Source organism: Mesoplodon bidens (assembly GCF_964165515.1).
Source record: "Mesoplodon bidens genome assembly, chromosome: 14".
Classification (NCBI taxonomy): domain Eukaryota; kingdom Metazoa; phylum Chordata; class Mammalia; order Artiodactyla; family Ziphiidae; genus Mesoplodon; species Mesoplodon bidens.
This window is the reverse complement of record NC_138170.1, coordinates 29,130,476-29,157,938: the sequence shown is the minus strand read 5'-3', so window position 1 is coordinate 29,157,938 and position 27,463 is coordinate 29,130,476. Positions and strand designations below refer to the sequence as shown.

Sequence of the window (27,463 nt, the reverse complement as noted above, 5' to 3'; positions counted from 1 at the left end):
GGCGGGGTGGGGCGGGGGGTGCTAGGGGCGGGGAGGCGCAGGCTTGGCCGGCCCAGGCTGGCCAGGCGGTGGCTAAGGCGAAGGTGGCGGCCGGCATGGGCGATGGGGGCGCCGAGTGCGACGGCGGCACCTCACGCCCGGAGTCGCGGAGCGGGCGCGGCGGGGACCGCGGCGGAGCGGAGGACTCGAGTGCTGATGCCGGCGGCCGCAGCCCAAAGGAGACTGCCGGGACCTCCGCCTCCAGCCCCGCGGGCTCCAGGGAGAGCGGCGCCGACAGCGACGGGCAGCCGGGGCTCGGAGAGGCAGACCACTGCCGCCGCATCCTGGTGCGAGGTAAGAGGACAGCTCGAAGCCCTGGCCCACCGGACGCCCCTCCCATCCCCTACTGGCGCCTCCGATCTTCCTGCAGCCTCCACCTCCCAATTCATATATTCATTCAGACAGTCATCATTCAGGAAACATTGTTTTGAGCGTCTATTGTGTGCTGGACATCGAGCTGAGTGCAGGGGACAAAGCGGCGCCCGGTACCGAAGAAATCCCCATTTCACTGCCTTATGATTCTCAGCTTCCCAGGCCCATCCGGGCGGGTTACTGTGGCGGGGGCGGAGTTGCGAGTGCGGGATGCGGAGAGCCGAGTCCCCGCCCCGCGGCCCTCGCTGCGGGTGCGGAGAAAAGCTTCACGAGCGCTCCGCGGGGTCAGGACGGGGAGGCACCAGCGTCCGGAACCGTGGGAGGAAAAGGCCAGGCTCCGCTCAGCAGCTGGGGCGCTCCCCCGCCCCCTGCCCAGCCCTGTTTCCCGTTCCCAGCCACGCAGACGCACCGGGCTGCTCCCGGGAGAGGGTACCGGGACGCGGAGGGCGGCGTGCGCCCCGCTCGCCCGCCTGGGCTTCGCTTTCTCGGTTCCCACTTCCTCGCGGCGCCTGAGCGCAGCCGGCTCTCGGCGCGGCCTTCTCCCGGCCGGGCCTTTTGCGTCTCTCCCGTTCTCCCTCACCCTTCGCCCTCCTCTCTTCTTTCCTGGCCATTTCTCTCCGCCGAGCTCGCATTCCCTTCCTGCAAGCGTCCGAGTGCCCAGCTCTGCCTGGCTTCCTCGCCTCGAGGCTGAGGCTACCCCGGCCCCCAAAGACAACCTCACGCGAAGCTCTAGGCTCGCCTTTCGCCGTACCCGGCCCTGGCCTAGCGAGATGGGAGAAGAAAGGGAATCCCGGAGTCTTGCCTTCAGCCTGTCCCTAGGCCGTGGTCGGAGCCTGAGGTCTGTTTCCCCCATCATCCCGGAGTCCCAGGACCGGGAGACCCAGCGCCTAAAAGAGGCCACTCGAGAGTAAACGGCTGCCCCGGCCTCCTCCTCCAACTCGCTCCCGGCTTCCTCCCGCTGCCTTTTTCTTGCCTTTTCTTTTTGAGCACCTCTCCTGCAAGCCTAAGGGCCTAGAAAGAAATCAGCCAGAGCTGATTTCCTCGGCCACCGCCTAGGGAAGGGAAACCAGCCTGACTGACACTGGCTCGAGCTCGCTCCAGCGCCAGGACCCCGAGTTTGTCTATCTGGGCTGGGCTGTGTGTGAGCTACCCACACAGACTGGGACACCTTGGCCTGGTCAGGCACAGCCGCTGGGTTTGGGTGGCTCTTGGCAAAGGGGCTAAGGTAGAGCATGGAGGCGGCCCAATGTGAAGTTGACTGATGACCATCTTGGACACAGACTCAGGGACCCTGGTCTTCAGAAAACACAGGAAACTCCAGGCCAGGTATGGTCACCCAGCGCTGTTCTGGGTCAGGCTTGGGTCAAAGGACAGGGTATGGGGAGGTGGTCAAAGGACAGGGTATGGGGAGGTGGTCCCCACCCAACAGGGATTCCAACAGGTATGTGGACCTGTTGGGCACCTGGGATTAAATTAGATCTCATTCCATAGACTGTGGGATGTCCTGGGTACAGGGCGTTAGCAGCCAGCTTGGAGTTCCATTAAGGAAATCTGCAGAGCTTCCAGAAACAGAGAAATCAGCCCCCTAAGCCCACACTCCCAAATTTAGGACCTCAAGTCCCTGCTGGACACTCACCACCTCACACTCCATCTATGGGTAGTCATTTTCTTCTGCCTGGACAATTGTAAGTTCTGTGTCCACCTACCATCCCTTCTGCTCTACTAACTCCACATGTAGATCGAATAGATTTTGTGTATAGATGTCAGTCAAATAACTCCCAGGTGTAGACTCACAAAAGGTAGGAGTAAAAAATTACCCTCCAAGAGACCACCCACTCTAGGAGCAATCCACAGCCAGGAAGAGATGGACCCCCCACTGTATGTGGGGCAGCTTGTGTGCATTGTCAGGTGTACTTTTACAAATGCGTGTAGTAGGCAATACAGCAGTGCCATTATACAGTGTAATGGAAATAGAGCACAGAGGAGGTATTTATGCACCTAAAATAAATAAAAGGTAAACAGGGGCCTCATAAATCCCTCTGTCCTTTCCACTTAATGACAAGGAGGTTATTACAGGCCTGAGATACCAGGGACATCATTTACCGCTAATCCCTCCTAGCCAGGGTCACCTGTGTCACTCTGGCCCCACTGGGCCCAGGGCGGAGGCTCTGACAGATGAAAGGCCCTGCACTGGTGAAGGGAAGTCTGCAGCGTCTTGGCCCCTGGCTGAATGTCCCTCCAGTATGCTCTAAGCGAAGGGTACATTTTACCCTTGACTTCCAAGGACACATCCTCCCAAAGTACCCTTGGAGGAAAAACCATAAAAAGGGGGAAAGGTAGGCTGTTAGCAACTCAGCTGTCAGGTTGCTGGTGGAGTAAAGATTCTGGGAAAGAGCCCCACTCTCTCTGGGTCTTTCTTTCTGTCTCTTTTCCACTCAGCACTTGCTCCCTTGAGGGCTCTACCCCAGGTTAGCAGATCTGTTGGGGGAGTCCCAAGGTGCAGGGGAAGAAGAGGAAAGCCTGGTGCTGGAATTAAGGGAAGTTGGTTTGGAATACAGGCCTTGCTACAGCCCTTTGAACTTGAACTAGTTTCTTTGCCTCTCTGTGCCCCAGTTTCCTCATCTGTACAAAGAAAGCATAGTGCTTCCCTTCAAGGGGTATGCTAAGGGTCAGAGATGGTGTCTGTAAAACTGCAAACAGCCAACAGGATCTCCATAAATATTCCATTGAATGAAAGGGGAGAGAACTCTGAGGAGACTCAAACTGCTTCAGGCAGTGGGCCTCCTTCCTCAGGGGCCTCCCCAACTGCACCCCCTGGTCCCAGAGGCTGTGTTAAGTGTTGGGAGGTGAACGGCCAAGGGGTCAAGGACCGGCTGATGAAAGGAGGCCCAGTGCCACCTTGCAGACCACGCAGTGCGGCCTCCCCCATCCCCTTTGAGGAACCCTCGCTCCACCAATCACTCATGTTTCCCTGCCTCTGCAAAATGTGGGTCAGGGAGCCAAGGAGGCCGACCTTGCTGCATCCCCTGCCTCAAAATGGAGGCTGCTTCGTGCCACACATGGGCACAAACAAGGCCACTGGGATGACGGATGTACACACAACAGGCACCCCACACACCCCACCGGAGACACAGCTAAGCTTCCACAGGGACTTTAAAGCCGCCTAGGCTGCCCCACACCTCTGCTTGCACAGCCCATTGACTGATGAGGGGAAGGGGTGGGAGATCCTTTTGTTTTATGTTTGGAAAGGACAAGCTGTGGGCAGGAAGCAGATGGAAGGAGAGCCATGGCTCTAAGTTAGCTGCAGCCTTGGGTGCTATGGCTTTTTCGGTGGAGCCGGGATCCCTGCAATCAGAAGAGGTGGGACAACTCTCACCCCAAAACTCCCAAACCCCACAGTCTACGCACAGTCAGATGCACCTACGTGATTCGCAAATTAATCCAGTGTCGAATTCAACAACCCCTCTGGATAGAGCCGGAAATGGCTGCCTGCCAGCGTCACCCCACCCAGCAGATGTTATGAACAATGCCTAGCGCTGGTCCCAGCTCACCCAAAGCGTCCCTCTGACCTGCCAGTCTCAAAACCTCAATCGGGCCTCACCAACTCTGTGCTGCCACCTTGGCCTGAGTGGAGCAGGATTTAGAGGCTGCCGGCCGGGCACTCCCACACCTTGAAGGCCTGCGGCACTCCGGTCCTGGCTCAGCACCCCTCTGTCTGGGAGCAGGGGGACAGGAAAAATGTGGAATCCTTTGACTGAGTGAATGGCTACCACCCTCACCCTGTAGCACCAACACCCACTAGCGGAAATGCTTTCATCTGGGAGCCTGATGTATGTGACCAGTGGCTGGGGATGTGGGAGGACACAGGAAGGCCAGGGCCTATGGCTGTGGCTGAACAATTCCCTCTGTGGATGTGGGTTTGGGGCAGGGGGTCATTGAATTTAGTGGGGTGCAGCCCCCTGAGAATCTGAGTGCAGTGCTGGACCCGCGCTGCAGAAATGCATTGGTCGAAACACAGACAGCACAATGGTGTACGCCAGGCAGGGCACTGGATCGATGCTGCAGACACGTCTGAGGACACTGGGCAAGGGGCCAAGCCTTCCAGGGCTTGAGCTAGTAGCGACCCATGGGAACAGACAACTGCCTTCTGCAGCCAGGTCTGGGCTCAGCGTTGACCAGCGTCGCCTCCCTTTCTACTTGGATTTACAGCAGCCCCTGGACCTAGGAGGACTCCGCACAGACCTAGCAGTCCTCCCCTGTTAGGTCGTGGCAGCTCCACAAGGGCACACCTGCCATCTTCCTGATGGGGTGTTTTGGCAGTGGAGTCGCTGAGGCAGGGTGTTGTATTGGAAGGAGCACTGGATTGCGAGTCCCAGCGCCTGGGCCCTCCAGACACCGGACCTCGGGACTATAGCTTCAGTATAAGTTTGCTAAGAGAGGAGATAACCCAGGAGCAGCCCGCCAGGCAATGGTTGAAAGGTTTAAATGATTCATGCAGGGGATTGCACTTTGGGTTTTTTGGTTTTAGTTTTATTTTGGGGGCTTGTGGCGGGTATTAGGTTTCTTTTATATTTTCCTGGGATTGTTTTTGCTTTATGTTTATGCCTTGTTTTTGGCAGAAGGACCCACATTCTCGGGCGGGTCTGTGCTGGGCTCTTTCATTTTTGCTCTTTATTTTTCTCCTTTATATCCATGCCCCCACCCCACCCCCAACACACACAAGCAGAAGCAGACCTGCAGCCAAATGCGTAGTCTTGTTGGTGTGTCTTGCGTGCACCGTTTCATTTTCTGGGAACTGTGCAGGGCGTTTGGCGGCTCCTTGTGTTCTCAGCTCTTGCTGCCGCCCTGGGTGGTCTCTTGAACTCGGGTGCCGGTGGACCCGCTGCCGCATCCCGCGCGCGCACACGCACACCTGAAAGGTCTGAGCTTCCAGGTGGCCCACAGGTGACCCAGCCAGGCAGGGAGGCTGGGACTGCACGTGGGTACTCGGAGCTGGAGGGGAGGGAACGGACTGCAGCAGCGTGTGTCCCTGGGCCTTTGTACGGTGACACCAAACAGATTGGGTCTCCGCACACTGTGCACCCGCTGTGGCGACAGAGGGCTTCTAAGGCTCCTGTTGGCCCTACGCTCTTTCCTCAATTACGCCGGACTCAAGTCTGGGGCCGTAGTAAACAACCCAAGCTCCCTCTCAGTTCGCAGTTTCTTTGATTTGTACTTTAAATGGGTGTGGGGCCGGCGGGGGCGGTATAGGGAAAAGCATGTGAATTTTGCCTTTTATTTCCTGTTTGCTTAATATAAACTAAAGATCGGCTTGACTCTCCTCGGAAAGAGGGTAGCGGATTGCTTTCAGTGCATCCGCGAAGTTGCTTACCCCAGTTTGAACATCTCTGACAGAGGACGCCGAGGCAGAGTAGGCCTGCCCAGAGATCCCCGGGACCAGGGGTGGTCAGTGCGCTTGGTTTGGCCCCCACCCCGCGTCCATCCAGGAGGGAGGTTGGAGGGTCTCGGCTAGGGGTGCCGGGGTGGCAGTGGACACTACGGAAAGAGGTGGCAGTGCCAGGACCGAATCTGGCCTACAAAGCCGAGGAGTGGGCGGGCCCGGAAAAGCCAGGGCTTCGAGCGCGGCCGGGGGGTGGGGGCGAGCGTGGGATGCTGCTTGCCACCCCTCCCCCCAGGCCCAGTAAAATCCCCCGAACCAACTCTCCCACGTTCTCCCATGATCTTGCCCTTCGCTTGCTAGTTGATTCATTCCACAAACATTAATGAGTATCTACTACGTGCCAGACCGACCCGGTGGGGCTGCTGGTGCTCAGCTTACCAACCGAGAGACTGCCTCGCAAGCGGGGACTTGCCGAGGTCCTGACCCGCCCCGGCGGCGGGGCCCGGGTGGCGAGGGGGCGATGTCGGCGCTAAACTCAAGGGAAGCGGGCGCCGGAGCCCGGTTCCCTTGATGCCCCGCGGGGACCACGTAGGAGGTAGTCACCGCACTCGCCAAACCCACGCGATCTCCCCAGACGCGTTCCGGTACGCATACGGCAGGCACTCAGTAAATATTTGCCGAACGAATGAGAGGAGGCGAAACCATCCACATGTCGTGTTTCACTAGGTAGGAGGCCGCAGCGCCCCTTCCTGGGAAGAACATCTGTTGTAAAGTGACCTCCTTATTTTTTGACGTTACAAAGTCGTTCCTTACATGAAATGGTGATGATGCCAGAGCACAGAATAATTGTTAAAATATGAAGTTGACGACGCCATATTTCTGTAATTTCGTGCAATCCTCAACTTGGGAACCACTGAAATACAAAACCTGAAAAAGCTCAAATATGGTTTCTTTTACTGGTTCCTTGGATCCCCAGGGCCGGGGAGGCCCCCTAGAGAAGCAGGAGGCCGAGGGAAGCACAGGGCCGAAAGGGCGGTAGTGAGTCTCCCGGCTCTCTGCAGCTGCTTAGGATGAGGTTCCACCCGCAAAGCCAACCACGTAAATAACTAGATAAATCCGCTCTCCTCCTCCCCGCCCAATTCACACGTCTCCAGTCCTCTGTTGGAGCTTGGAAATGGCCGGGTATTTAAAGTCACGGTTCGTTCTGAGTTTTGCTTGTCCCGCCGCCCACGGCGGAGCTGCGGGGAGCCAGGGCACGTTGGGTGGAGGACCCCCCGCGAGGAATGTTAAGGCCTCGCTCACGATGTAGACAGGAAGATAGAGAAATTAAATTCAAAAAGTAATACGTGCTCAAGGTAAAAACAAACAAACCGAAGTGGTAGAAGCCAGCATTCCCAGTTTCAAGTGTGTTTCAGGAGATTTCCTCGATCTCCTATACAGACAGTAGCGAAAGGGGAATCATATTACATAAGCTGTCTTGCGACTTACCGTTTAAAAAAAAATTCAGTCCGCAGGGGTCATCTCTTTGGCCCATTTCACACAGTTCCGTGACTGTACAGTACTCCTCTGGTGGGGGAATGCCGGATTCTCCTATCCTCTGGGAGGATGTTCCTGTTATTTTTCCCTGGTACAGGGAAGCATTGTTTGTAACTGTGAAAAAGTAGAACCAACCTAAATATCCATCAACAAGGGATTGGTTAAATTAAATTTTATTATATCTGCTTAATGCAGTACTATGCAGTGATTAGAGCACTTCTAGATAAAGATATTTATAAAATAAATTTTATCAAATAAAAAAAGTAGTTTACAAAAAATCTTACTTTTGTAATATATAACTCACATATTTATGTTTTTCAATTACTAGGGAAGGTTTGGGAGATTGCGAAATGAGCTCCCAATGCCCGGGTCTTTGCGCCCTTGAGTGTTTCCAAAGGATAAATTCCTAGCAGTGGAATTGCTGCTTCAAAAGGTTTACACACACTAAAAAATTTTTAAATTTGTTTCTTTTAATTTTAAAATAGTAACTATTTCATTTGATTCAAACATCAAAAAGTTGTTTTAAGCACACAGTGAAAAATCTCTCTCCCATCCATGTCCCCCATCCTTCAGTTCCCACCGGGCTCAAAGGCAGCCATTATTTACTGCTTTCCAATATGTTCTTCGAAATAATTTCTATGCTTATGCAAGTCAGTGCAGCTATATTACCTTTTTTTCCTTTTGTTTTTTACTCATATGGTGACATCTCTGTATATTTTTCTGCACCTTGTTATTTTCACTTACCAGTGTATCTTGGGATGTTAAGAACTTCTTGTTAGTTTTTTTACAGATGCATAGTATTCCATTTATAGAGACTGGATGGACCATAATGTATATTATATAACCCATGCCCTAATGGCAGACATTTGGCTTTTATTTATTTATTTATTTTTATTTTTGCGGTACGCGGGCCTCTCACTACTGTGGCCTCTCCCGCTGCGGAGCACAGGCTCCGGACACGCAGGCTCAGTGGCCATGGCTCACGGGCCCAGCCGCTCCGCGGCATGTGGGATCTTCCCAGACCGGGGCACGAACCCCTGTCCCCAGCATCGGCAGGTGGACTCTCAACCACTGCGCCACCAGGAAAGCCCAGACATTTAGCTTTTTTCTTATCTTCTGTTATAATATACAATGCTGCAATAAATCAGCTTGTTCCTTGGTCATTTCCACATGTGTGGGTATATCTGTCAGAGAGGTTCCTGAAAGTAGGTCAAAGAGTTATCTGTATTTGTAATTTGAAAGACAGTGCCCAGGAGCCCTCCATAAGATGGTACCCACCCACTGCCCAGCAATGCCTGAAAGTGCTGGTATCCCCAAATCTTGCTATCACAGTTCACACTTTGTATTTCGATAGATGTTAAGTTGTTCTTCCAGGGGAAAAAAATTGTTTAGCAATTTATACCCCGCCTTTGCCCTTTCCGCATATTGGACATTGTATATCTTACATACCTTTGCTAAGAAGTACCTCACCGACATTTTAATTTTTATTTCTTTGATTATTAGTGAAGTAGAGCATTTTTTCATTTTTATTGGCCAGTTGTATTTCTTCTGCTATCTATTAATTCATTTCGTTTGGCCATTTTAATTTTCAAATATTCCTTTCCTTACTGATTTGTAGAAATTCTGTATTATGGACAGTAGCTCATTGCTTTCAATATATGTTGCAATTGTTTTTTTAGTTTATAAATTGTTCTCTAATTTTGTTTCTGATGTCTTTTGTTTTCTGAAATACAAAATATCTTTCTAATTACAAAACCAATCTGTGCTGTTTTGCTGTATCATGTAAAAATGGAAGGTTCTTCATTTCCTCCACATAATACACTTCTACTCCCAATATGCAATCTCCCAAATTTTCCCTAGTAACTGGAAAACATAAATATGTAAATGATATATTACAAAAGTGAGAGTTTTGGCAAACTGCTTTTCTTCATTTAATAAACATTCATTTAATAAATATCTTTCTATCTAGAACTGCCTCATTATTTTTAACAGCTGCATAGTACTACATTATGCAGATATAATAAACTTTTGTTTAACCAGTCCCTTGTTGATGGATATTTACGTTGGTTCTATTTTTTCACACTTACAAACAATGCTTCAGTGAACATCTTTGTATCCTAATTCGAACAGATTTTTTTTTAAAGTCTCATTTATGAGACAATGTGAAAAATATGTAAACAGATGAGACATTTTATTATATTAAGGAATGGTTGTTAATGTTTCTAATTGTGACAATAGTATTGTGATTGCTTTTTTAAAGGAGTCTTTAGAGATACATATAAAAATGTTTCTGGATGAAATGATATGGTGTCTGGGACTTGCTTAAAATTAGAGGGATATAGAAGAAATGGGATTGTTCCTGCGTTTATAATTGTTGAAGTTGAGGGATAGGTATATCAGAATTCATTATACTATTCTCTCTCATTTTGTATGTTTGAAATTTCTCATGATAAAAAATTTTAAATTATAAACATCATTTCACATATGTCTGGTATGCATATAATTACAGGATAAAGTCCTAGAAGTGAAATTTTAAAATACAAGTATATATGCTTAAAACTGTGATTGTTATTTCTAAATGCCAAAAATGTACAAATTTATACTCCCAGAAACTGTATATAAATGTGCCATTTCTCCACATCCTCCCAACCCAGGATATACTCAGTCTTTTAGAGTAAAATCTTTTCAAGTGAAAAAAAATCTTATTTTATTTGGCGTTTTTAATTACTAGTATATTTTCATATACTTATTTTTCATTTTTATTTCCTCTTCTGTGAATTTTTCATTCATATACTTAGCCATTTCTCTATTGGTTTGCTCATTGTTTTCTTATAGTAGTAAACATTATTTATACATATATATATATCAATATATGTTATATAAATATACTTATGTAAACATATAACATATATGTAGCATATGTAAACATACAAACATGTACATATTTTAAAATATTTTATAGAAGGAAAATGATCCCTTTTTCTGTGACGTGTTGCAAACATCCCCAGATCTTTTTCTTTTTTTTTTGACTTTGCTGTGAGTTGGGGGGTTTTCTGAACTCAAATTTAAACTTTAATCACATCTAATGGTCATTTCCTTTTGGGCTTCTACATTTTAGTTCTCAATGAGAAAGTTCTTCTCCAACAAAAGGTAACAATATTATATATATTATATATAATGTATATGTTATATATATTTATAATACAATACTCTTAAATTTTGTTACAAAAAATTCAGTATGAATTACAATTTTTTGTTTATAATTTATCTTTTATTTTTCTTTCTATTGTCTCTTCATTTTTGAAGTATAAAATATCCATTTTTTAAATTTTTTATTTTATATTGGAGTATAGTTGATTAACAATGTGTTAGTTTCAGGTGTTCAGCAAAGTGATTCAGTTATACACATACATGTATCTATTCTTCTTCAAATTATTTTCCCGTTTAGGTTGTTACATAATATTGAGCAGATATTAGGGAGTTTGGGATTGACATGTACATGCTGCTATATTTAAAATGGATAACTGACAAGGACCTACTGTATAGCACAGGGAACTCTGCTCAATATTGTGTAAAATATCCTTTTAATTACAAAACCAATCCATGCTGAAATCATGTGAAAGTTGAAAAATTTTCACTTCCCTCACACGATACACTTCCACTCCCAAGACGTAACCTCCCAAACTTTCCCTAGTAATTGAAAAACATAAATATGTAAGTTATATATTACAAAAGTGGGATATTTTTGCACACTGCTAAAACAGTCTGTTCACAGACTGTGATAGTCTTGGCAACAAACCAAATAATAAAGAAGTGCATAAAGTAACACGGGAGAGGGGCTTCCCTGGTGGCGCAGTGGTTGAGAGTCTGCCTGCCGATGCAGGGGACACGGGTTCATGCCCCAGCCGGGAAGATCCCACATGCCGCGGAGCGGCTAGGCTCATGAGCCATGGCCTCTGAGCCTGCGTGTCCGGAGCCTGTGCTCCGCAACGGGAGAGGCCACAACAGTGAGAGGCCTGTGTACCAAAAAAAAAAAGTAAGATGAGAGAAATCTTCTCTCCCTGACCAGCTCCCACTCCACAGAACAAACAGAAAAGAGAGGTGTTCAACCTGCCAGACTTAATTCTATGTAGGTACAAGCACGCACACACACAAAGTTTAGTTTTACCTTTTGTTCTTTATAAAACTGGGTTTGTACACATGTACTCGTCGTTGTTTTCACATAGCAGGATTTAATGGACATCCATTCAGGTCAGTATATGAAGATGTACCTCATTCTTGTTAATGTCTACATAACAGCCAAAGCATGACTATACTGTGACTTCATCAACAGTATTCCTGTTGATAAACATTCAGCTTTTTCCTTTTTTTTTTTTCTTCCTCTTACAAACTGCTACAAACAGTGAGTCTACCTTTATGAAAGTATACCAATATTTCTCTGGGGTAGAAACCTCTATAAAATTTCTGAAACAAAGGAACTATGCATTTTTTAATTTAGCTAGGCATTGTGAAATTACCCTCCAAGAAAAGCTTATTTTGTATTAATTTGTATTCTCACCAATAGAGCTTGAGAAAACCTATTTTCCTTCACCTTTGCCAGCACAACTTTCCCAGCCTGATAGATAAAATATGATATCTGAAAAAAAATTTATCTCATTGCTGTTCTAACTTTCATTTTCTCTAAGTCCCTCTGAGCTTGAGTATTTTTTCATATATTTTAGCCATTAGTATTTCTTCTCCTCTGAATAACCCTTTCATTTAATTTGTTAAGTTTCCCACTGGACTGCTTGACTTTATTTATTAGACTATAGAGGCTGTGTGTGTACTAGACATTAAGACTATTATGCATGTATTATTAACATTTTCTCCCAATCTGTCACTTGTCTTTTAACTGTCTCTCATCCTGCAGAAGATTTGATTTCTAGGTACTCAAATCTGCCATTTATTTTTTTAAATTCTTCAGAGTTTTTATTCCATTTTTAGAGCTTTGTTTTTTACATCTAAAGTTTTAATCCATCTTGTGTATATTTTTGCCTGCAGTGTGAGATAAATTACTTTATTCCAGATAATGAGCTAATCGTCCCTAAAGCCAGGTCTTTAATAATCTTGTCTTTCCTCCAACTAATTTGAAATATCTTTATAATATACCAATTCCTCATATATGCTTGGATTTGCTTCATAACTCTTGTGTCATCATCATACCACTTTAGTTGCTGTAGATATGTAATATATTTTTCTGTAATGGTAATACAAGTATTCTCTCCTCATTCTTTACATTTTTTCTCAACTATTCTTCCATTTTAAATTTTCCCAATAAACTTGAGAATGAATTTTTTATAAGGAATTTTTATAGTGATCACATTATGTTTGTTATTGCAGGAAGGACCTTGTCACACTTAAAAATCAGCACAGGACTTCCCTGGTGGCACAGTGGTTAAGAATCCGCCTGCCAATGCTGGAGACACGGGTTCGATCCCTGGTCTGGGAAGGTCCCACATGCCACAGAGCAACTAAGCCCGTGTGCCACAACTACTGAGCCTGTGCTCTAGAGCCCGTGAGCCACAACTAGTGAGCCCGTGTGCCACAACTACTGGAACCCATGCACCTAGAGCCTGTGCTCCACAACAGGAGAAGCCACTGCAATGAGAAGCCTGAGCACCTCAACAAAGAGTAGCCCTGCTCCTTGCAAATAGAGAAAGCCCGTGCACATCAACGAAGACCCAATGCAGCCAAAAAAAAAAAAAAAATCATCATGTTAACAGCTTATCATGCAAAGGAACTACGTGGGTGCTACCTGGATGAAGTCAGGTAGGACTTTGAGGAGGTCTATTAGGAGAGGTAGGTGGAGAGGGTAGTTTTTGGTCCTGGAGGTCAAGAGCGTTAGCTATCTGTTATCAAGCAGGGGTCATCACCTCTCCCATGGCAAAGGCTCTTTGGATGGAACTCACTCTCCCCTGTACCCCTAGGGCTCACCTCTCTTTGAGGAGATCTGAAGGACAGCAAAACTCAGCCTTCATTCCACTTAGACTCATGCATTTCACCCTAACAAGACCTTACTCACAAAGAGGCTCTGTAGTTAAGCTGCCCGTCCTTCCCGGTGCTTCCCCCGCAACCCCACCTAGAAAAGGAACAATTCCGGGAAGGGGGCTCTGTCAGTAGGACGGACTAGATTTTGCTGCAGAGACAACCCAAAACTTCAGAGGTTTAACAAAAGTATATTTCTAACTCACTTGATAAGTCCATCACAAGTGGGCAGGGGCTGGTCTTGGTACTCAGAAACCCAAGCTCCAGCTTGGCTCCTGCCTCTATGACCATCACAGTAGGGGGAAGTCGGTGTGGCAAATCACGAACCAGCTTTTGACGTGCTCTCCTGAAAGGGCCCGCATCCTTTCCTCTTGACTAAAACAAATATTATGGCCACATCTGATTGCAAAGGGCAGAAAATCAGTGCAACCCTACCATGTGCCTGGAAGGAGTTGGAAACACTGGCGAACAGCATTCATGGCTTATACATTAACTTGACTTTGCTCTGCCACTCCTGGCTAAAATAGCAAATGCAAAAACACACACTATGACTTTTTTTTTTGTCTGCGTCGGGTCTTCGTTGCTGCACTCGGGTTTTCTCTAGTTGTGGTGAGTGGGGGTTACTCTTCGTTGCAGTGCTCAGGCTCTAGGCACACGTGCTTCGGTAGTTGAAGCACACAGGCTCAGTAGTTGTGGCTCGCAGGCTCTAGAGCACAGGCTCAGTAGTTGTGGCGCACCGGCTTATTTGCTCCGCGACATTTGGGATCTTCTCCGACCAGGGATCAAACCCACATCCCCTGTGTTAGCAGGTGGATTCTTAACCACTGCGCCACCAGGGAAGTCCCACACACTATGACTCTTGTATGTTAGCTATTTGGAGAGGGTCAGTAATATCCCCTTATCTTGTTTTATTTTCTTCACAGCATTTATCAGTACCTTTCATATTAGTTTTTAAACTTATTATCTGTCTTTCTCCCTAACACAAGGTCTATGGGAACAGGGACCTTGTCAGTTTTGCTCATTTCTATATCCTCAGACCTGAGAATACTATTTGGCACATAGTAGGCGCTTATTAAATTTATGTTGAATGGTTGAATAGACACAGTTGTTTTATTTACATAAATGGGGTAGTACTATTTACTTTCTTTCACTTAATGTCAGTTCATATAGATATTGCCTCATTCTTTTAAATTGCTACGTGGTATTTTATAAAATATGAATGGTATGAATGTACCATAGTTTGTTCAGCCATTTCCCTTACAGGGAACACTCAGGATGCTTTTGAATTTTCAACATTTTGAACAATGCTGCAGCAAACATCCTTATATATACCTTGGAGCACATGAGCCTGTGCTTTTCTGGATAAATACCTACTAAAATAAAATTGCTGGAGCAGTAGTTGTGTGCATCTTTAAACTTGACAAATGCAGCCTTAAACGTTGTGACAATTTATGGTTCTACCAGCAGTGAATGGGAGTGTGGATTCCCCAACAGTGCATCATTGCTTTAGTAATCATCTGCTAATGTCTTTTCAGTCTTAAGGGAGATAAATGATTATCCATTGTTGCTTGAACTTGCATTATCCTGATTACTGTGAAGCTGTGCTCATCTTTTCATATATTTATTGGCCATTTGGATATCTTTTCTGTGAATGGCTCACATAAATTACTTGACCATTTTTTCTGTTAGACTATTGCCCTTTTTAAAAAAATTGTATATTCATAATTGCATTTTATATATTCTGGATATTATTTCTTTGCCTTTTAAAAAAAGATTTTCTTCATTCTGTCTTTCGTATTTTATCTTGGTTTTGGTGCCTTTGTCATACAAAAGTTTTTAGCTTTAATGTAGTCAAATACATCCTTTATTTTTCCTTTACAGTCTAGGTTTGCATTTTGCTTGGAAAGCTCTTCCCAAGCTTAGGATTCTAAAAATAGCCTCCTATATTTTCTTTTAATCCCTTTATCATATTATAGTCTATGATTTGCTCTCTAATCCATTTGAGACATTGTTCTTTATGGCGTGAGATGTGAAATTAACTTGATTTTATTCCAAACGGGTAATTTATGGTCATCAATCTACTTAACTCCACTGATAGACTAGACCAACCTGTCCCCATATACAATGTTCCCTTTATCATAAACTCTGTCACTATATGTACATAGCTCTATTGTGTATTCCTTATTCCATTTTGTTTCCCAATATTCAGTTATTTGAGTACCAACTTTACCATTTCTATTATATCCATGTCTCATTTATTTACTTAATATTTTAGCATAATATATATATATATATTTTTTTTTTTTTTTTTTTTTTTTTTTTGCGGTACGAGGGCCTCTCACTGTTGTGGCCTCTCCCATTGCAGAGCACAGGCTCCGGACGCGCAGGCTCAGCGGCCATGGCTCACTGGCCCAGATGCTCCACGGCATGTGGGATCTTCCCAGACCGGGGCACGAACCCGTGTCCCCTGCATCGGCAGGCAGACTCTCCACCACTGCGCCACCAAGGAAGCCCAGCATAATATATTTTAAAATGAAATACCTACTTTAGCTTCATGCTAAGCATATAAAATCATAGATTTAAATTTTTTCTAGTAAACCCTAAAATAAGTGCATATCTTTTGAAATGACAAAGGTTTATTTATGTACCATTTTAAATCATCTTACAAACCACGAGTGAAATGCAAAGGCATTTGGGGAAACACTGTTGTATTCTTTCCACTAATGGATTTGTCAGTTTCTGTGACAAAACATCATTCTAGCTTCATGGCATGTTTTGTTGTTGTTGTTAATGTTTTATTTTGAAATAGCTGGAGAATCACAAGAAGTTGCAAAAATGGTAGGGAAATCCCATGTATCTACAACCTAGCTTCTCACAATGGTGACATCCTATATAACTATAATAATGATCAAAATCTGGAAATTGACATTAATACAATGTAATTAACTAGACCACAGACCTTCTTCAGATTTCACCCATTTTTTGCATGCACTTTTTTCTTTGTATATAGTACTATGACATTTTATCACAGTTATAGATCCATATAACCACCACCCCAATCAAGATACAGAACTCTTCTGTCACCACCAAGAAACCCCTATATAGTCACAGCCTCCCTTCCCTAACCCCTGGCAAGCACAGATCTGTTCTCCACCTCTGTAACTTTGTCATTTTGATAATGTAATATACATGGAAGCATATAGTACATAATCTGAAGGACTGCCTTGGCTTTTTTCACTCAGTATAATTTCCCTGGAGATGTATCCAGTTTGTTGTGTCTATCCATAGTCATTGTTGTACCACGGTTTGTTTATCCATTCACCTGTTGAGGGACAATCTGGATTGTTTCCATTTGGGAGCTACCACAAATAACACTACTATGAACATCTCCGTGTAGGTTTTTTTGTGTTTTTTTTTTTGCCGTACGCGAGTGTCTCACTGTTGTGGCCTCTCTCGTTGCGGAGCACAGGCTCCGGAAGCGCAGGCTCAGTGGCCATGGCTCACGGGCCCAGCCACTCCGTGGCATGTGGGATCTTCCCAGACCAGGGCATGAACCCGTGTCCCCTGCATCGGCAGGCAGACTCTCAACCACTGCACCACCAGGGAAGCCCTCCGTGTAGGTTTTGATGTGAACCTAAGATTTCGTTTCTCTAGGATAAATGCCCAGGAATGAGATCACAGGCTGGTTAATATAGGTTAAACTGCCAGGTCAGTTTCCAGAGTGGCTGCACCCTTTTACATTCCCACCAGCAATGAATGAGAGATCTAGTTTCTTGGCATCCTCACCAGCCTTTTGGCACCCTTTTTTTTTTTTAATTGAGATGCAATTCACGTAACATAAAACTTGACTTTTTTTTTTTTTTGGCTGTGTTGGGTCTTCGTTGCTGCATGCAGGCTTTCTCCCATTGCGGCGAGCGGGGGCTACTCTTCGCTGCGGTGTGTGGACTTCTCATTGCAGTGGCTTCTGTTGTTGCAGAGCACGGGCTCTAGGCGCGTGGGCTTCAGTAGTTGTGGCACACGGGCTTCAGTGGTTGTGGTGCACAGGCTTAGTTGCTCCGTGGCATGTGGGATCTTCCCGGACCAGGGCTCGAACCCCTGTCCCCTGCATTGGCAGGCAGATTCTTAACCACTGCGCCACCAGGAAATCCCCTCAGTCTTTTAATTTTTGCTACTCTGATACGTATTCCTCCTGGTTTTCATTTGTTTTCCCCAATGGCTAGTGATGTTGAACATCCTTTCATGTGCTGATTTGTAGGGCCTGTTTGGATATCTGGGGACCAGTCTGAGGTTCCTTTGTTCCATGCTCCTGCCTCTCCTGGCCCTGAGGAGGAGGGCTGCCCTTGGCTGCTCCCCGAGGCAGGAATGCTCCTCTTAGCTCCTCTACAAAGAGGAGAGTGGTGGGGGGCTTATATGATTTGACCTCAGTGGTCAGGAGCACAGGCTCAGAGCTTCAGGTGGGCTCCAGGAGGCTTACCCAGAAGAGGATATGAAGCTTCCAGCACCACGTATGACACCCCTCACCCTGTCTCCTGTTCACAGCCCCCCAAGACACTTTTAATCAAATCAGTGCCTTTGGAGCTGGGCTCACTTGAGTGTTGTAAGGAAAGTTCTGAGACTGGTTTCACAGTTGTAGACAGTAGAACATGTGCAAAGGGGACCCAGTCACAACGAGATCACAAATATTACGCCACTATTTTTTTTTTTTTTTTTTTTTTTTTTGCGGTACGCAGGCCTCTCACTGTTTTGGCCTCTCCCGTTGCGGAGCACAGGCTCCGGACGCGCAGGCTCAGCGGCCATGGCTCATGGGCCCAGCCGCTCCGCGGCATGTGGGATCTTCCCGGACCGGGACACGAACCCGTGTCCCCTGCATCGGCATGCGGACTCCCAACCACTGCGCCACCAGGGAAGCCCTACGCCACTACTTTAAAATGTAGAAGGTATCGGGGTGGGGGGAAGCTTGAGTTGTCCCCAAAGGCCTATGGTTCTACCAAGCCTCCAAGAGCGGGGCGCCCTTCCGTGTGCTGTGCTCTGCCCAGCGCCCTGGCAAGACTAGCCCAGTGGTGGGGGAAGGCAGCCTCTGGGCCATGACTCTGTCCCCCACCCAGGCTCACCTCCCCGAGGGTTGACTGAGAACACGAAGGTGCTCGAACCTCTGAGATCGGGGGCAGGACCTTCGAGCTAGGAGCCCATGAAGAGCTGAAGTGCACCCTGGAGGAGTGAACATTAACTGGCCCTAGCAGGAGGCAGGAAGAACCTGTCTCATAAAATACACTGAGGGACTTGGAGGGAGAGGTCTCAGGTTCACCCTCTAGAGTAGGGATTCTAAAAGTATTCTTTACAGTCCTGTGGCTCAGAAGGAGCCTCTTAACAAACAGCACATCCCAAATGCAATTCCTTTCCTACATCTTCCAGGGCAATGATGAACCCGTTCAGAAGATTCCATTTTCTACCCATGACCAAAGTTTTCTTCACTATAACCTATCAATTGAATCACTAAGGATTACTAAAAGAGGGTATTCGTCAAGTAAAATGAGGGTGTTTCTAGACCTTATTAAACACTGTCAGTATGAACTTGGGTAAGTGACTTAAAATTTGTGCCTCCATTTCCCCATCTGTAAAATGGGGATAATAACAGTTCCAACTTCACTGAGACATGGGGAAAGTTTAAGTACTTAAAACGGTGCCTGGCCCAGAGCAAGCATTGCAGAGATGTCAGCTATTATTATGAGCAGCCACGGCCACTAACGCTTCTGACCGCATTGCAAACTTCCACTGTGCATGCCCCCTGGAGATGGGCGGAGCTCCAGCAAGCTTGGAGGTTTGCTTTGTTACCTGTGCTTGGTAACAAGTGCTGCCTTGAGTTGGTAAGTTTCCCAGTGACACTAACCTTCCTATGTAACAGCAAATTACTCTTAGTTTAGCTTTATCATTCACAGCACGTGTTGGGAGAGGTTTGGTAAATCCTACAGAATATGATGCTGCATATTTCCACACTTTAATTTTTGACATAAAACTTTTCTAATAACTAGATTTCAAGCCATCAGTGTATGTGGTTCAAACGTGGATCATCTTTGCCCCTATACTGAAAGCTGATGTGTGTGTGTGTATATATATATATATATATATATATATATAAAACCCCCCACCCCAAGAAATTTTGCTTTTGCTGAGTTCTTTCAGTGGGACTATCTGGTGAATGTGGGCTACAGATTTTTCAACCTTTCCTAAGTAGGCTCCAAAATATTAGAAACCCCATGCATGGAGGGCATCAGACCAGGGCCCAGGAGGGTGGCCCTACTGAACAGGACTAGGCACACAAGGAGTGGCAGAAGTTCTCCCTCTCAAAGGCACCCCAGAAGTTTGATACAGTGACAATGGTCCTCAGGCTCCTCCTGGGGATCCCAGCTCCACCCCACACCAGCAAGCCTCTTCATGGACCCCAGGAGGGTCTGTGGATAGAGACTGCACCCATACACCCTAGACACACACACACACACACACACACACACACACACACACACAGGGCTTAAGACCTGGCTCTGGACATTTCCAACAGTAAGTCTTACCTGATTGATCATATCCAATTCTAACCCATCTTTTCCTCTGCACTTGAGGACTTGGTATTTCTCTTTCCATTTGTTTCTTATTCTGCTAAGGGAAGACAATCCTGACTGGGTCAGACTGAGTCCTTTCTGACCAGGCTATGATGATAGACCTGACATTTGTGCTGAGGCCCATTCACATACATACATTAGATACAACATACTGCATTGGGTGATTAAGGAGGTAAGGCCCAGAGAGGGTAAACAACTTGTCAGAGGTCACACAGACAGGCCCAGACATGAGGAGCTCCCCATCAGATCATGCTGCCTCTCATTAAGATGCTCATTGGTGGCTTAAATCCTTAACTAGTGAACTAACTTGCCTCTTTTCATGACCCCTGCAGATGCCAAAGGAACCATCCGGGAAATTGTCCTGCCCAAGGGCCTGGACCTGGACCGGCCCAAGCGGAGCCGCACATCCTTCACAGCTGAGCAGCTGTACCACCTGGAGATGGAGTTCCAGCGCTGCCAGTATGTGGTGGGCCGTGAGCGCACTGAGCTGGCCCGTCAGCTGAACCTCTCGGAGACCCAGGTAAAAGGGCAGGGCCAGGCCACTCCATCCCTGCCCTGGCAGCCCAGGAAGTCCTTGGGGTGTGAGGCCTGTGAGCTGCTGCTCGGAGACCCAGCTTTGGAGTTCAGACATGTACTAGGGAAGGGCTTAAAGTTACAGATAAACCAGAACAAATAAATATAGTGCTGACAAGAGAAAGTTGGTATATGCCAACAGGGTGTGGGTGAGGGAGTCGGGGTGGGGGGGGCTTCTGGATGTATTAGGTGCTACTTCCAGTGGAGTATGGGAATAGGAGGAAGGGTCATTCAATTTGCAGGGGGGTGTTTGTTGGTGCAGGAGGGAGCCTGCAGGAAGGCATGGTGAGAGGTGGGCTTGCTGGGAGCAAAGATTCAGCGGCGAGATGAGCCATTACAGAATTGGGCTGGGGTGCTTCCCTGGTGGCTCAGTGGTTGAGAGTCCGCCTGCCGCTGCAGGGGACACAGGTTCGTGCCCCAGTCCGGGAGGATCTCACATGCCGCGGAGTGGCTAGGCCCGTGAGCCGTGGCCGCTGAGCCTGCGCGTCCGGAGCCTGTGCTCCGCAACGGGAGAGGCCACAACACTGAGAGGCCCGCGTACCGCGAAAAAAAAAAAAAATTGGGCTGGGGACCTCTCATTTCCCCATTCTGGGCCTTTTCCCATCCTCCCTTCATCCCAGTGTGCCTCTGAGAGAAGGGGTCTGAATGCCCCCTTCACCCAGGAAGGGCTTAGCACATAGCACTGAGCACCTACTCTGTGTGAATGGAGGTATTTCAAGCTGGTAATAGAGCTAAATAATAAAAATAGTAATAGTACTACTAATAATATTGGGCTGGCCAATAAGTTCGTTTGGGTTTTTCCATAACATCTTAGGGAAAAACCTGAACGAAATGTTTGGCCAACCCCAAAATACTTCCCCAGTACTTACTGTGCTCAGGCACTGTTCTAAGTTAGTTGTTAGTTTACTAATCCATCCCAACAACCCTATGATGTAGCTACCAATATTATCCCATTTTACAGATCAGGAGAGGTTCTGCCCAAGGTCATACAACGACTAAGTTCCAGAAGTAGGATTTAGACAAGCAGTCCGGCCTCTTTATGCTGCCTGTAAACTGGGTAACCACCCTAGAGCTTGTCAAAAAAGACTTAGACACTCTAAGTCCAGCTACAGGTAAACAGCCGAGGGAGGTCAGTCAATACATGTATGGAAAGGGCCAAACCAGGACACATGAAGGGAAGAGGAGAGGAAGGCGAGGAGAAGGAAGCAGACAGTCTGGGGAAAGCTGCCAGAGGATCTGTGAGGTCAGGATCATGGGCAGCTGGGAGCAGCTGCTGTCCTGCAGGCCGGGGCATCTCCGCCTGCACTGTTTCCCTCCAGCCGCCCCTGTAGAGCCCCAAACAACCCGGCAGATGGCCTGGGGTAGCTGGGCCCTCCGTCCAGCTGAGTCACTGGGGCTGGAAACCAGGCTGTGTTCAGGGGGCCTGCAGTGGCCAGGCAGGGCCAGAGCTCCGGGTGGGGAGTCAGGGAGACCCCCTCAGACCCTGAGGTCTAGGCACAGAGTCACCCCTCCTCCTTGCCCTAATTTCCCTCTGTCTTGCCTAGCTTTACCCCCAAACTCTCCCCTGAAACTTTCTTTCCAAGGACACCTCAGATGCCCAGGCCAGAAGCTCCTTCTCAGTGCTCATCCTTCCCCTGCCCTGCCTGCAGTACAGGCTACATTTATCTGCCCTTGAAGGTCAAGGCCAAGCCCCTTCTCCCCCAGGAAGCCTTTCCTAAGGCTTCTTGACTTTGCTGCAAGACCTATTCCACATGGCTCGACCTGTAAAGTGTGGTATGTGTGTGTGCATGTGCGTGCGTGTGTGTGTGTGTGTGTGTGTGTGTGTGTGTGATGTGGTGGGCACCAACCAGTATGCACTTCCCAAAAGCAAGAATGTATCTGAAAGCCACATCTGCTCTTCAGGCCTCCCTGGGGAGCCCAGCACACAGCTGGGCACACAGTGGGCCCTCAGTGAATCCTCGACTAACTGATTATTGCTTACCACCCTCCTTATTCTTTCCCCCATCCTGGGGTTTTGCAGATAATTTACAGTGTAACTAACACTTACTGAGAACTTCCGTGCACCAAGCACTGTTCTAAGTGCTAGATGTGTTCTAACTGGTTTAGTCTTCACCACAGCCTCGTGGGATAGGTGTGCAGTTTTTCTTCTGACACCACTTACCACATTAAATATGTGGTGTTTTCCCACACCAACAGCAACCAATTCTCCAATACCAGCTGGGTTTCCAGCAATGCAACTCCATTCAGTTCTGACCCTAACTCCTGGAGTTAACACAGACACTACAGGTTAAGGGCTCAGCCTCATGGGACAGTCCCACATCAGATGCCAGTAGCAAGTCCCAGGGCCACCCATACTTCTGACCAGCTATAAATAGGGGGGTTCCCACATCCCCCTCCTTAGGCTTGATAATTTCCTAGAATGACTCACAGAACTCAGGAAAACACTTTTCACTGTATTTACTTTTACGGATTTATTATAAAGAATACAACTCAGAAATAGGCAGATGGATGAGATGCATAGAGCCAGGTATAGTGGGGAGAGTTCATGGAGCGATCCTCATTGTTCAAGAGACTTTATAACCCAGTCTCCAGCCCCCTCCGCTCCCTGGAAGGGCGGGGCTGAAAGTTCCAACCCTCTAGTCACAGGTCTGGTCTTTCTGCGACCAACCCCCATTCTGAAACTAGGGGTCCACCCTAAGTCACCTCATTAGCATAAACTCAGGTGTGCTCAGAAGGAACTGGTTATGGATGACAAAAAGCTCTGGGCCAAGAACAAGGTACAAAGACCAGGTGTATTTTTTCAGTACAGCAGAATGGCTCTTTATTATTTTTACGTTAAAGAGAAGGAAACTGAGGCACACAGAAATTAAATAACATGCTCAAAATGTAAAGCAGGCACATTCATTAGCTCTTCTAATCTTTATAAAAAGATGACTTTCAGGACTTCCCTGGTGGTCCAGTGATTAAGACTCCACACTTCCGGGCTTTCCTGGTGGCGCAGTGGTTGAGAGTCCGCCTGCCGATGCAGGGGACACGGGTTCGTGCCCCGGTCCGGGAGGATGCCACATGCCGCGGAGCGGCTGGGCCCGTGAGCCATGGTCGCTGAGGCTGTGTGTCCGGAGCCTGTGTTCTGTGGTGGGAGAGGCCACAGTGGTGAGAGGCCCGCGTACCGCAAAAAAAAAAAAAGTGGTTCGTCACCACGAATAATTTGAGAGACACTGCTCAAAGCACTTATTGCCACCCGACAGCCATGCCTGTTTGTTTTTATTGGTTGTTTATCTTCTACCTCCCCCTCTCCCGTGTGTCCACCCCACACGGCAAGGATTTGCTCTGCTTTGTGCACTGCTGATTCCGCCCATCTAGAACAGCGTCTGGCACAGAGTGGGCACTCAGTACCTACCTGCTGAATGATGAGTGAGTGAGTGAAGGCAGCAATCAACCTCAAGTAGATCCCGTAACTCCCTGGTCACTTTCATTTACTGAAACTCAATCCAATCCCATTTAAAACACCCAACTCACATCTGTTTCAAATCTTTTCTTCCCTCCCCCTTCGCCCACTCAGAAGAGGCCTGACTCACTGCTGGAGGGACCTGCAGGGGAAGAGCCCCTCCCATCACAGCCGCTAGAAGGGAGTGTGCTCTGTCTGAGCCACCTGCTCACCCTCGCCCACCAGCAACCTCCCCCAGGGTAGGAGGGCAAGGAGAGTGGCACCTTCTGGCCTGAGGAGCCTCATGGTTGGAGGTCTTTGCTAGAGGGGCAGTTGCTCCCACAGGTGGCGTGTTAGGCATGGCCCTGGGCAGCCTTAGCTCTGCGCCCATCCTGCCCAGGCCAGCCTCCTCCTCTCCACCTCTCCTTCACCCGGGGCCACGTGAGTTACAGCTTCCCTTATGTACTCCAAGGTTGGAGGGAAACAGCGGGTCTCCCCATGCTTTTCTTTCTGGGCCCTCCACTCCGTGGTCCCTCCTGGTCCTGCTGGCACAGACTACCCAGCCAGCTTCCAGCCTCTGTGCTCCTGGGGACACGGGTCTGGGTGCTGCAGTGATTGACAGGTTTTCCAGCTGAGAAGCAACTGTCAGTCTCTCCTTCTCTCAGGCATTTCCAGGCCCTGCAAGTGATTCAGGACCCAAAACCTGCCTCCTGCGGGGAGCACCCTGTCCTTCCCAGAAAAGGGAGAAAATCCCATCACTGTCAGGGGGCCCGCAGAACTGACCACTGAGCTCCTCCCTGACCCCCAGCCTTCCTTTCCTTCTACAGACTAGGATGGGGTTGGAGTGCTGGGTGCCGGGTGCTGGCAGAGGGCAAGTTCTCCTCCTCTCAAAGGCCTTGAAAAAGGTCTCTGCCCTTTGGTTGGTGGCTCCATTTAGGATGTCCCCAGCTTTGGGTGTGTGGCCATTGGAAGTGTCCCTCACCATCCTGACACATCTTCTTACACTTGGTATCACGTTGAGAAGCCCTTATAGGTGATGGGGTGGGAGGGAACTGCTGAGAGTTTCAAACAGGGGGATGGCCAGATGGGCTAGGGAGCTGCCTTCAGAGGCAGCATGGGGGCCGAGACAGGAGGAGGGGGTTGGCTAAGAGTGGAAGGAGGGCGGGCCAAGAGGGGAACTCATCTGTGCCCTCCCACCTCCACCCTCCAGCTGCCAATCCACCCCTCCATCCTAGGGTCAGCGTAGCAGTGGAGGGGTGCCCATGATTTGGGGGGCCAGTGTCTCTTATCAGTTCCCCCAGTCAGCCTGATTGTGGGAAGATCTTAATGACAGTCTGATTGCTCTTCTTTCCCCTCTCACTGCACCCCTGCTCCCCCCTCCCCACTCCCCTGCCCCTTCCTTTGCTCGCCCCACCCCCCCACCCCCACCGCCACTTTGCTCCGCCTGTCCCCTCTCCCTCGCTGACACCCCTCTCCTTGCTCCACCCCAAGGTGAAGGTCTGGTTCCAGAACCGCCGCACCAAGCAGAAGAAAGACCAGAGCAGAGACCTGGAGAAGCGGGCGTGCTCCTCGGCCTCCAAGGCCTTCACCGCCCCCGACATCCTGCGGCTGCTAGAGCAGGGCCGGCTGCTGTCCCCGCCCAGCGCCCCCAGCCTCCTGACGCTGACCCCCGGCCCGCCGCGCCTGCCTGCCAGCCACAGGGGCACCTCCTTGGGTGACCCCAGGAACTCGTCCCAGCACCTCACCCCGCTGACCTCAGCCTCAGCGTCGCCCCCGCTGCCGCCCCCTCCGCCAGCCCTCTGCTTCTGCACCGCCCCGCTCCTGGACCTGCCTGCCGGCTACGAACTGGGCTCCTCGGCCTTCGAGCCCTACAGCCGGCTGGACGGGAGGGTAGGCAGCGCCGGCGGCGGCAGGAAGGCCAGCGCTTAAGTCTCCACCCCCCGTGTGACACTGAGTCCCCAAGCACAGCACCACCCGGGCCTCCTGGGCCCAGAGACGAGAAGGGGCAGCCACACACCCTGCCCCGCCCACCCTGCAGCTCAGAGACTCTCCAGTGGATGACGTTGGTACCGCAGCTTGTGTGTGTGAGTGCAGTGTGTGTGCGTGTGCCTCTAACTGAAATAAAAGGAAAACAATGACAAGGAGGGAAACGGAGTCCCCACAGCACTGCCACTGCCCCTCAGTCCCCTCTCCTGCTCCTCACTGGGAAGGAAAATGGGCTTCAGTCAGGGGAACCTCTGATGGGAGAGGCGGAAGCTGGGGCCACGTTCGCAACTGGGGGGGATCGGGGTACCCACCTGACTCCCGCTGCCAGTTAGAGCTCCCACCCGGGGGGTTACAAGTCCCATGGTACCACCAACGATGCTTTCGTTGGTAAGCTTTGCCCTCTGCAAGCTTCTCTTTCAAATGTGTAGTCTCGAGAGGGGGGATGTCAAGGCCTTGGAGAGGGTGACTGATGAAAGGTGAGACCAGGATCCAGAGAGCTGGAGAGAGGGCAACACAGGTAAACCCAGGCATGACCGCACAATGCTTTAGAGGACCCACCCATTAAAAACACCCCAATTTGAAGCACTTTTTAAAATTTGTTCTTGCTTAAAGAAGACACTTTTATCTAACTTTTTATTTTGCAATAACTGTAGACTTACAGGGAGTTGCAAAGATAGTCCAGAGAAATCTGAGTATCCTTCACCCAGTTCCCCCCAATGGTCGCATCTTCCATAATTACAGTATAGTATCAAAACTGGGAAATTGGCATTGGTGCTGTGTGTGTGTGTGTGTGTGTAGTTCCACATCACTTTATCACCTGTGTAAGATTCGTGGAACCACCACCACATAAAAGATACAGAACTGTTGATCACCACAGAGATCTCCCCCGTGCTCCCTTCAGAGTCACACCCATCCCCCACCCCAGCCCAAGAGAGTTCTTTGAAAGACTAGGAATCGTGAGGGGGTTGAACCTGAAGTGGGAGAGGGAGGAACCTGAAGTGGGAGAGGGAGAACCCTGAAATGGGTTCTCAGGTCGGAGGATGCAGGGTGAGATTTTGACTCTGAAGGAAGAAAAGGCAAGCACCGTCAGCTCCAGTCTGCTCTGGAAAGCGTATTGGTTTCAAGTTGGCTGCCCTGAGTCACCCAGAAGGGGGTGCTGGGAGACAGGGAGCCCTGGACAGCTGTGCTTCCCCTTTCCCTCGGTGGGGCAGTGTAGTTTGGGGAGGTCCTTAGAGAGGCTGGGAGATCCTGAGTCTGCAAGGAGACACGCAGGTCACCTGAGCAGCCAAACACCAGTGCCCACGATGCCTTGCCCAACAGACCTGTGCATGCTCCACGGCCCAGGGGACAACTTCTTTAGCCACCAGGCATGAAGAGGAGTCCTCCATTTGTACTTTCTACCTTGGGTTGAAAATGTCAGGGCAGCCCTGCTGTCTGGGACCCTGGAGGTGAAATATAAGGTGAGACAGGGTCCTGCGATCGATGGAGAGAGACGTGCCCTGGTTCTCAGGG

The 27,463-nt window shown here is 48.7% G+C and overlaps 1 protein-coding gene across 1 annotated transcript; it reads left to right on the top strand.

Moving 5' to 3' along the window:
* Positions 1–95: 95 nt before the first annotated feature.
* On the top strand, positions 96–25,894 carry VAX2 (ventral anterior homeobox 2; the record flags this gene model as incomplete). Its single annotated transcript, XM_081253677.1, has 3 exons — positions 96–333; positions 20,298–20,485; positions 25,457–25,894. 3 exons carry the CDS (start codon positions 96–98, stop codon positions 25,892–25,894), a joined length of 864 nt encoding a protein of 287 aa, XP_081109803.1.
* Between the last annotated feature and the right edge of the window lie 1,569 nt (positions 25,895–27,463).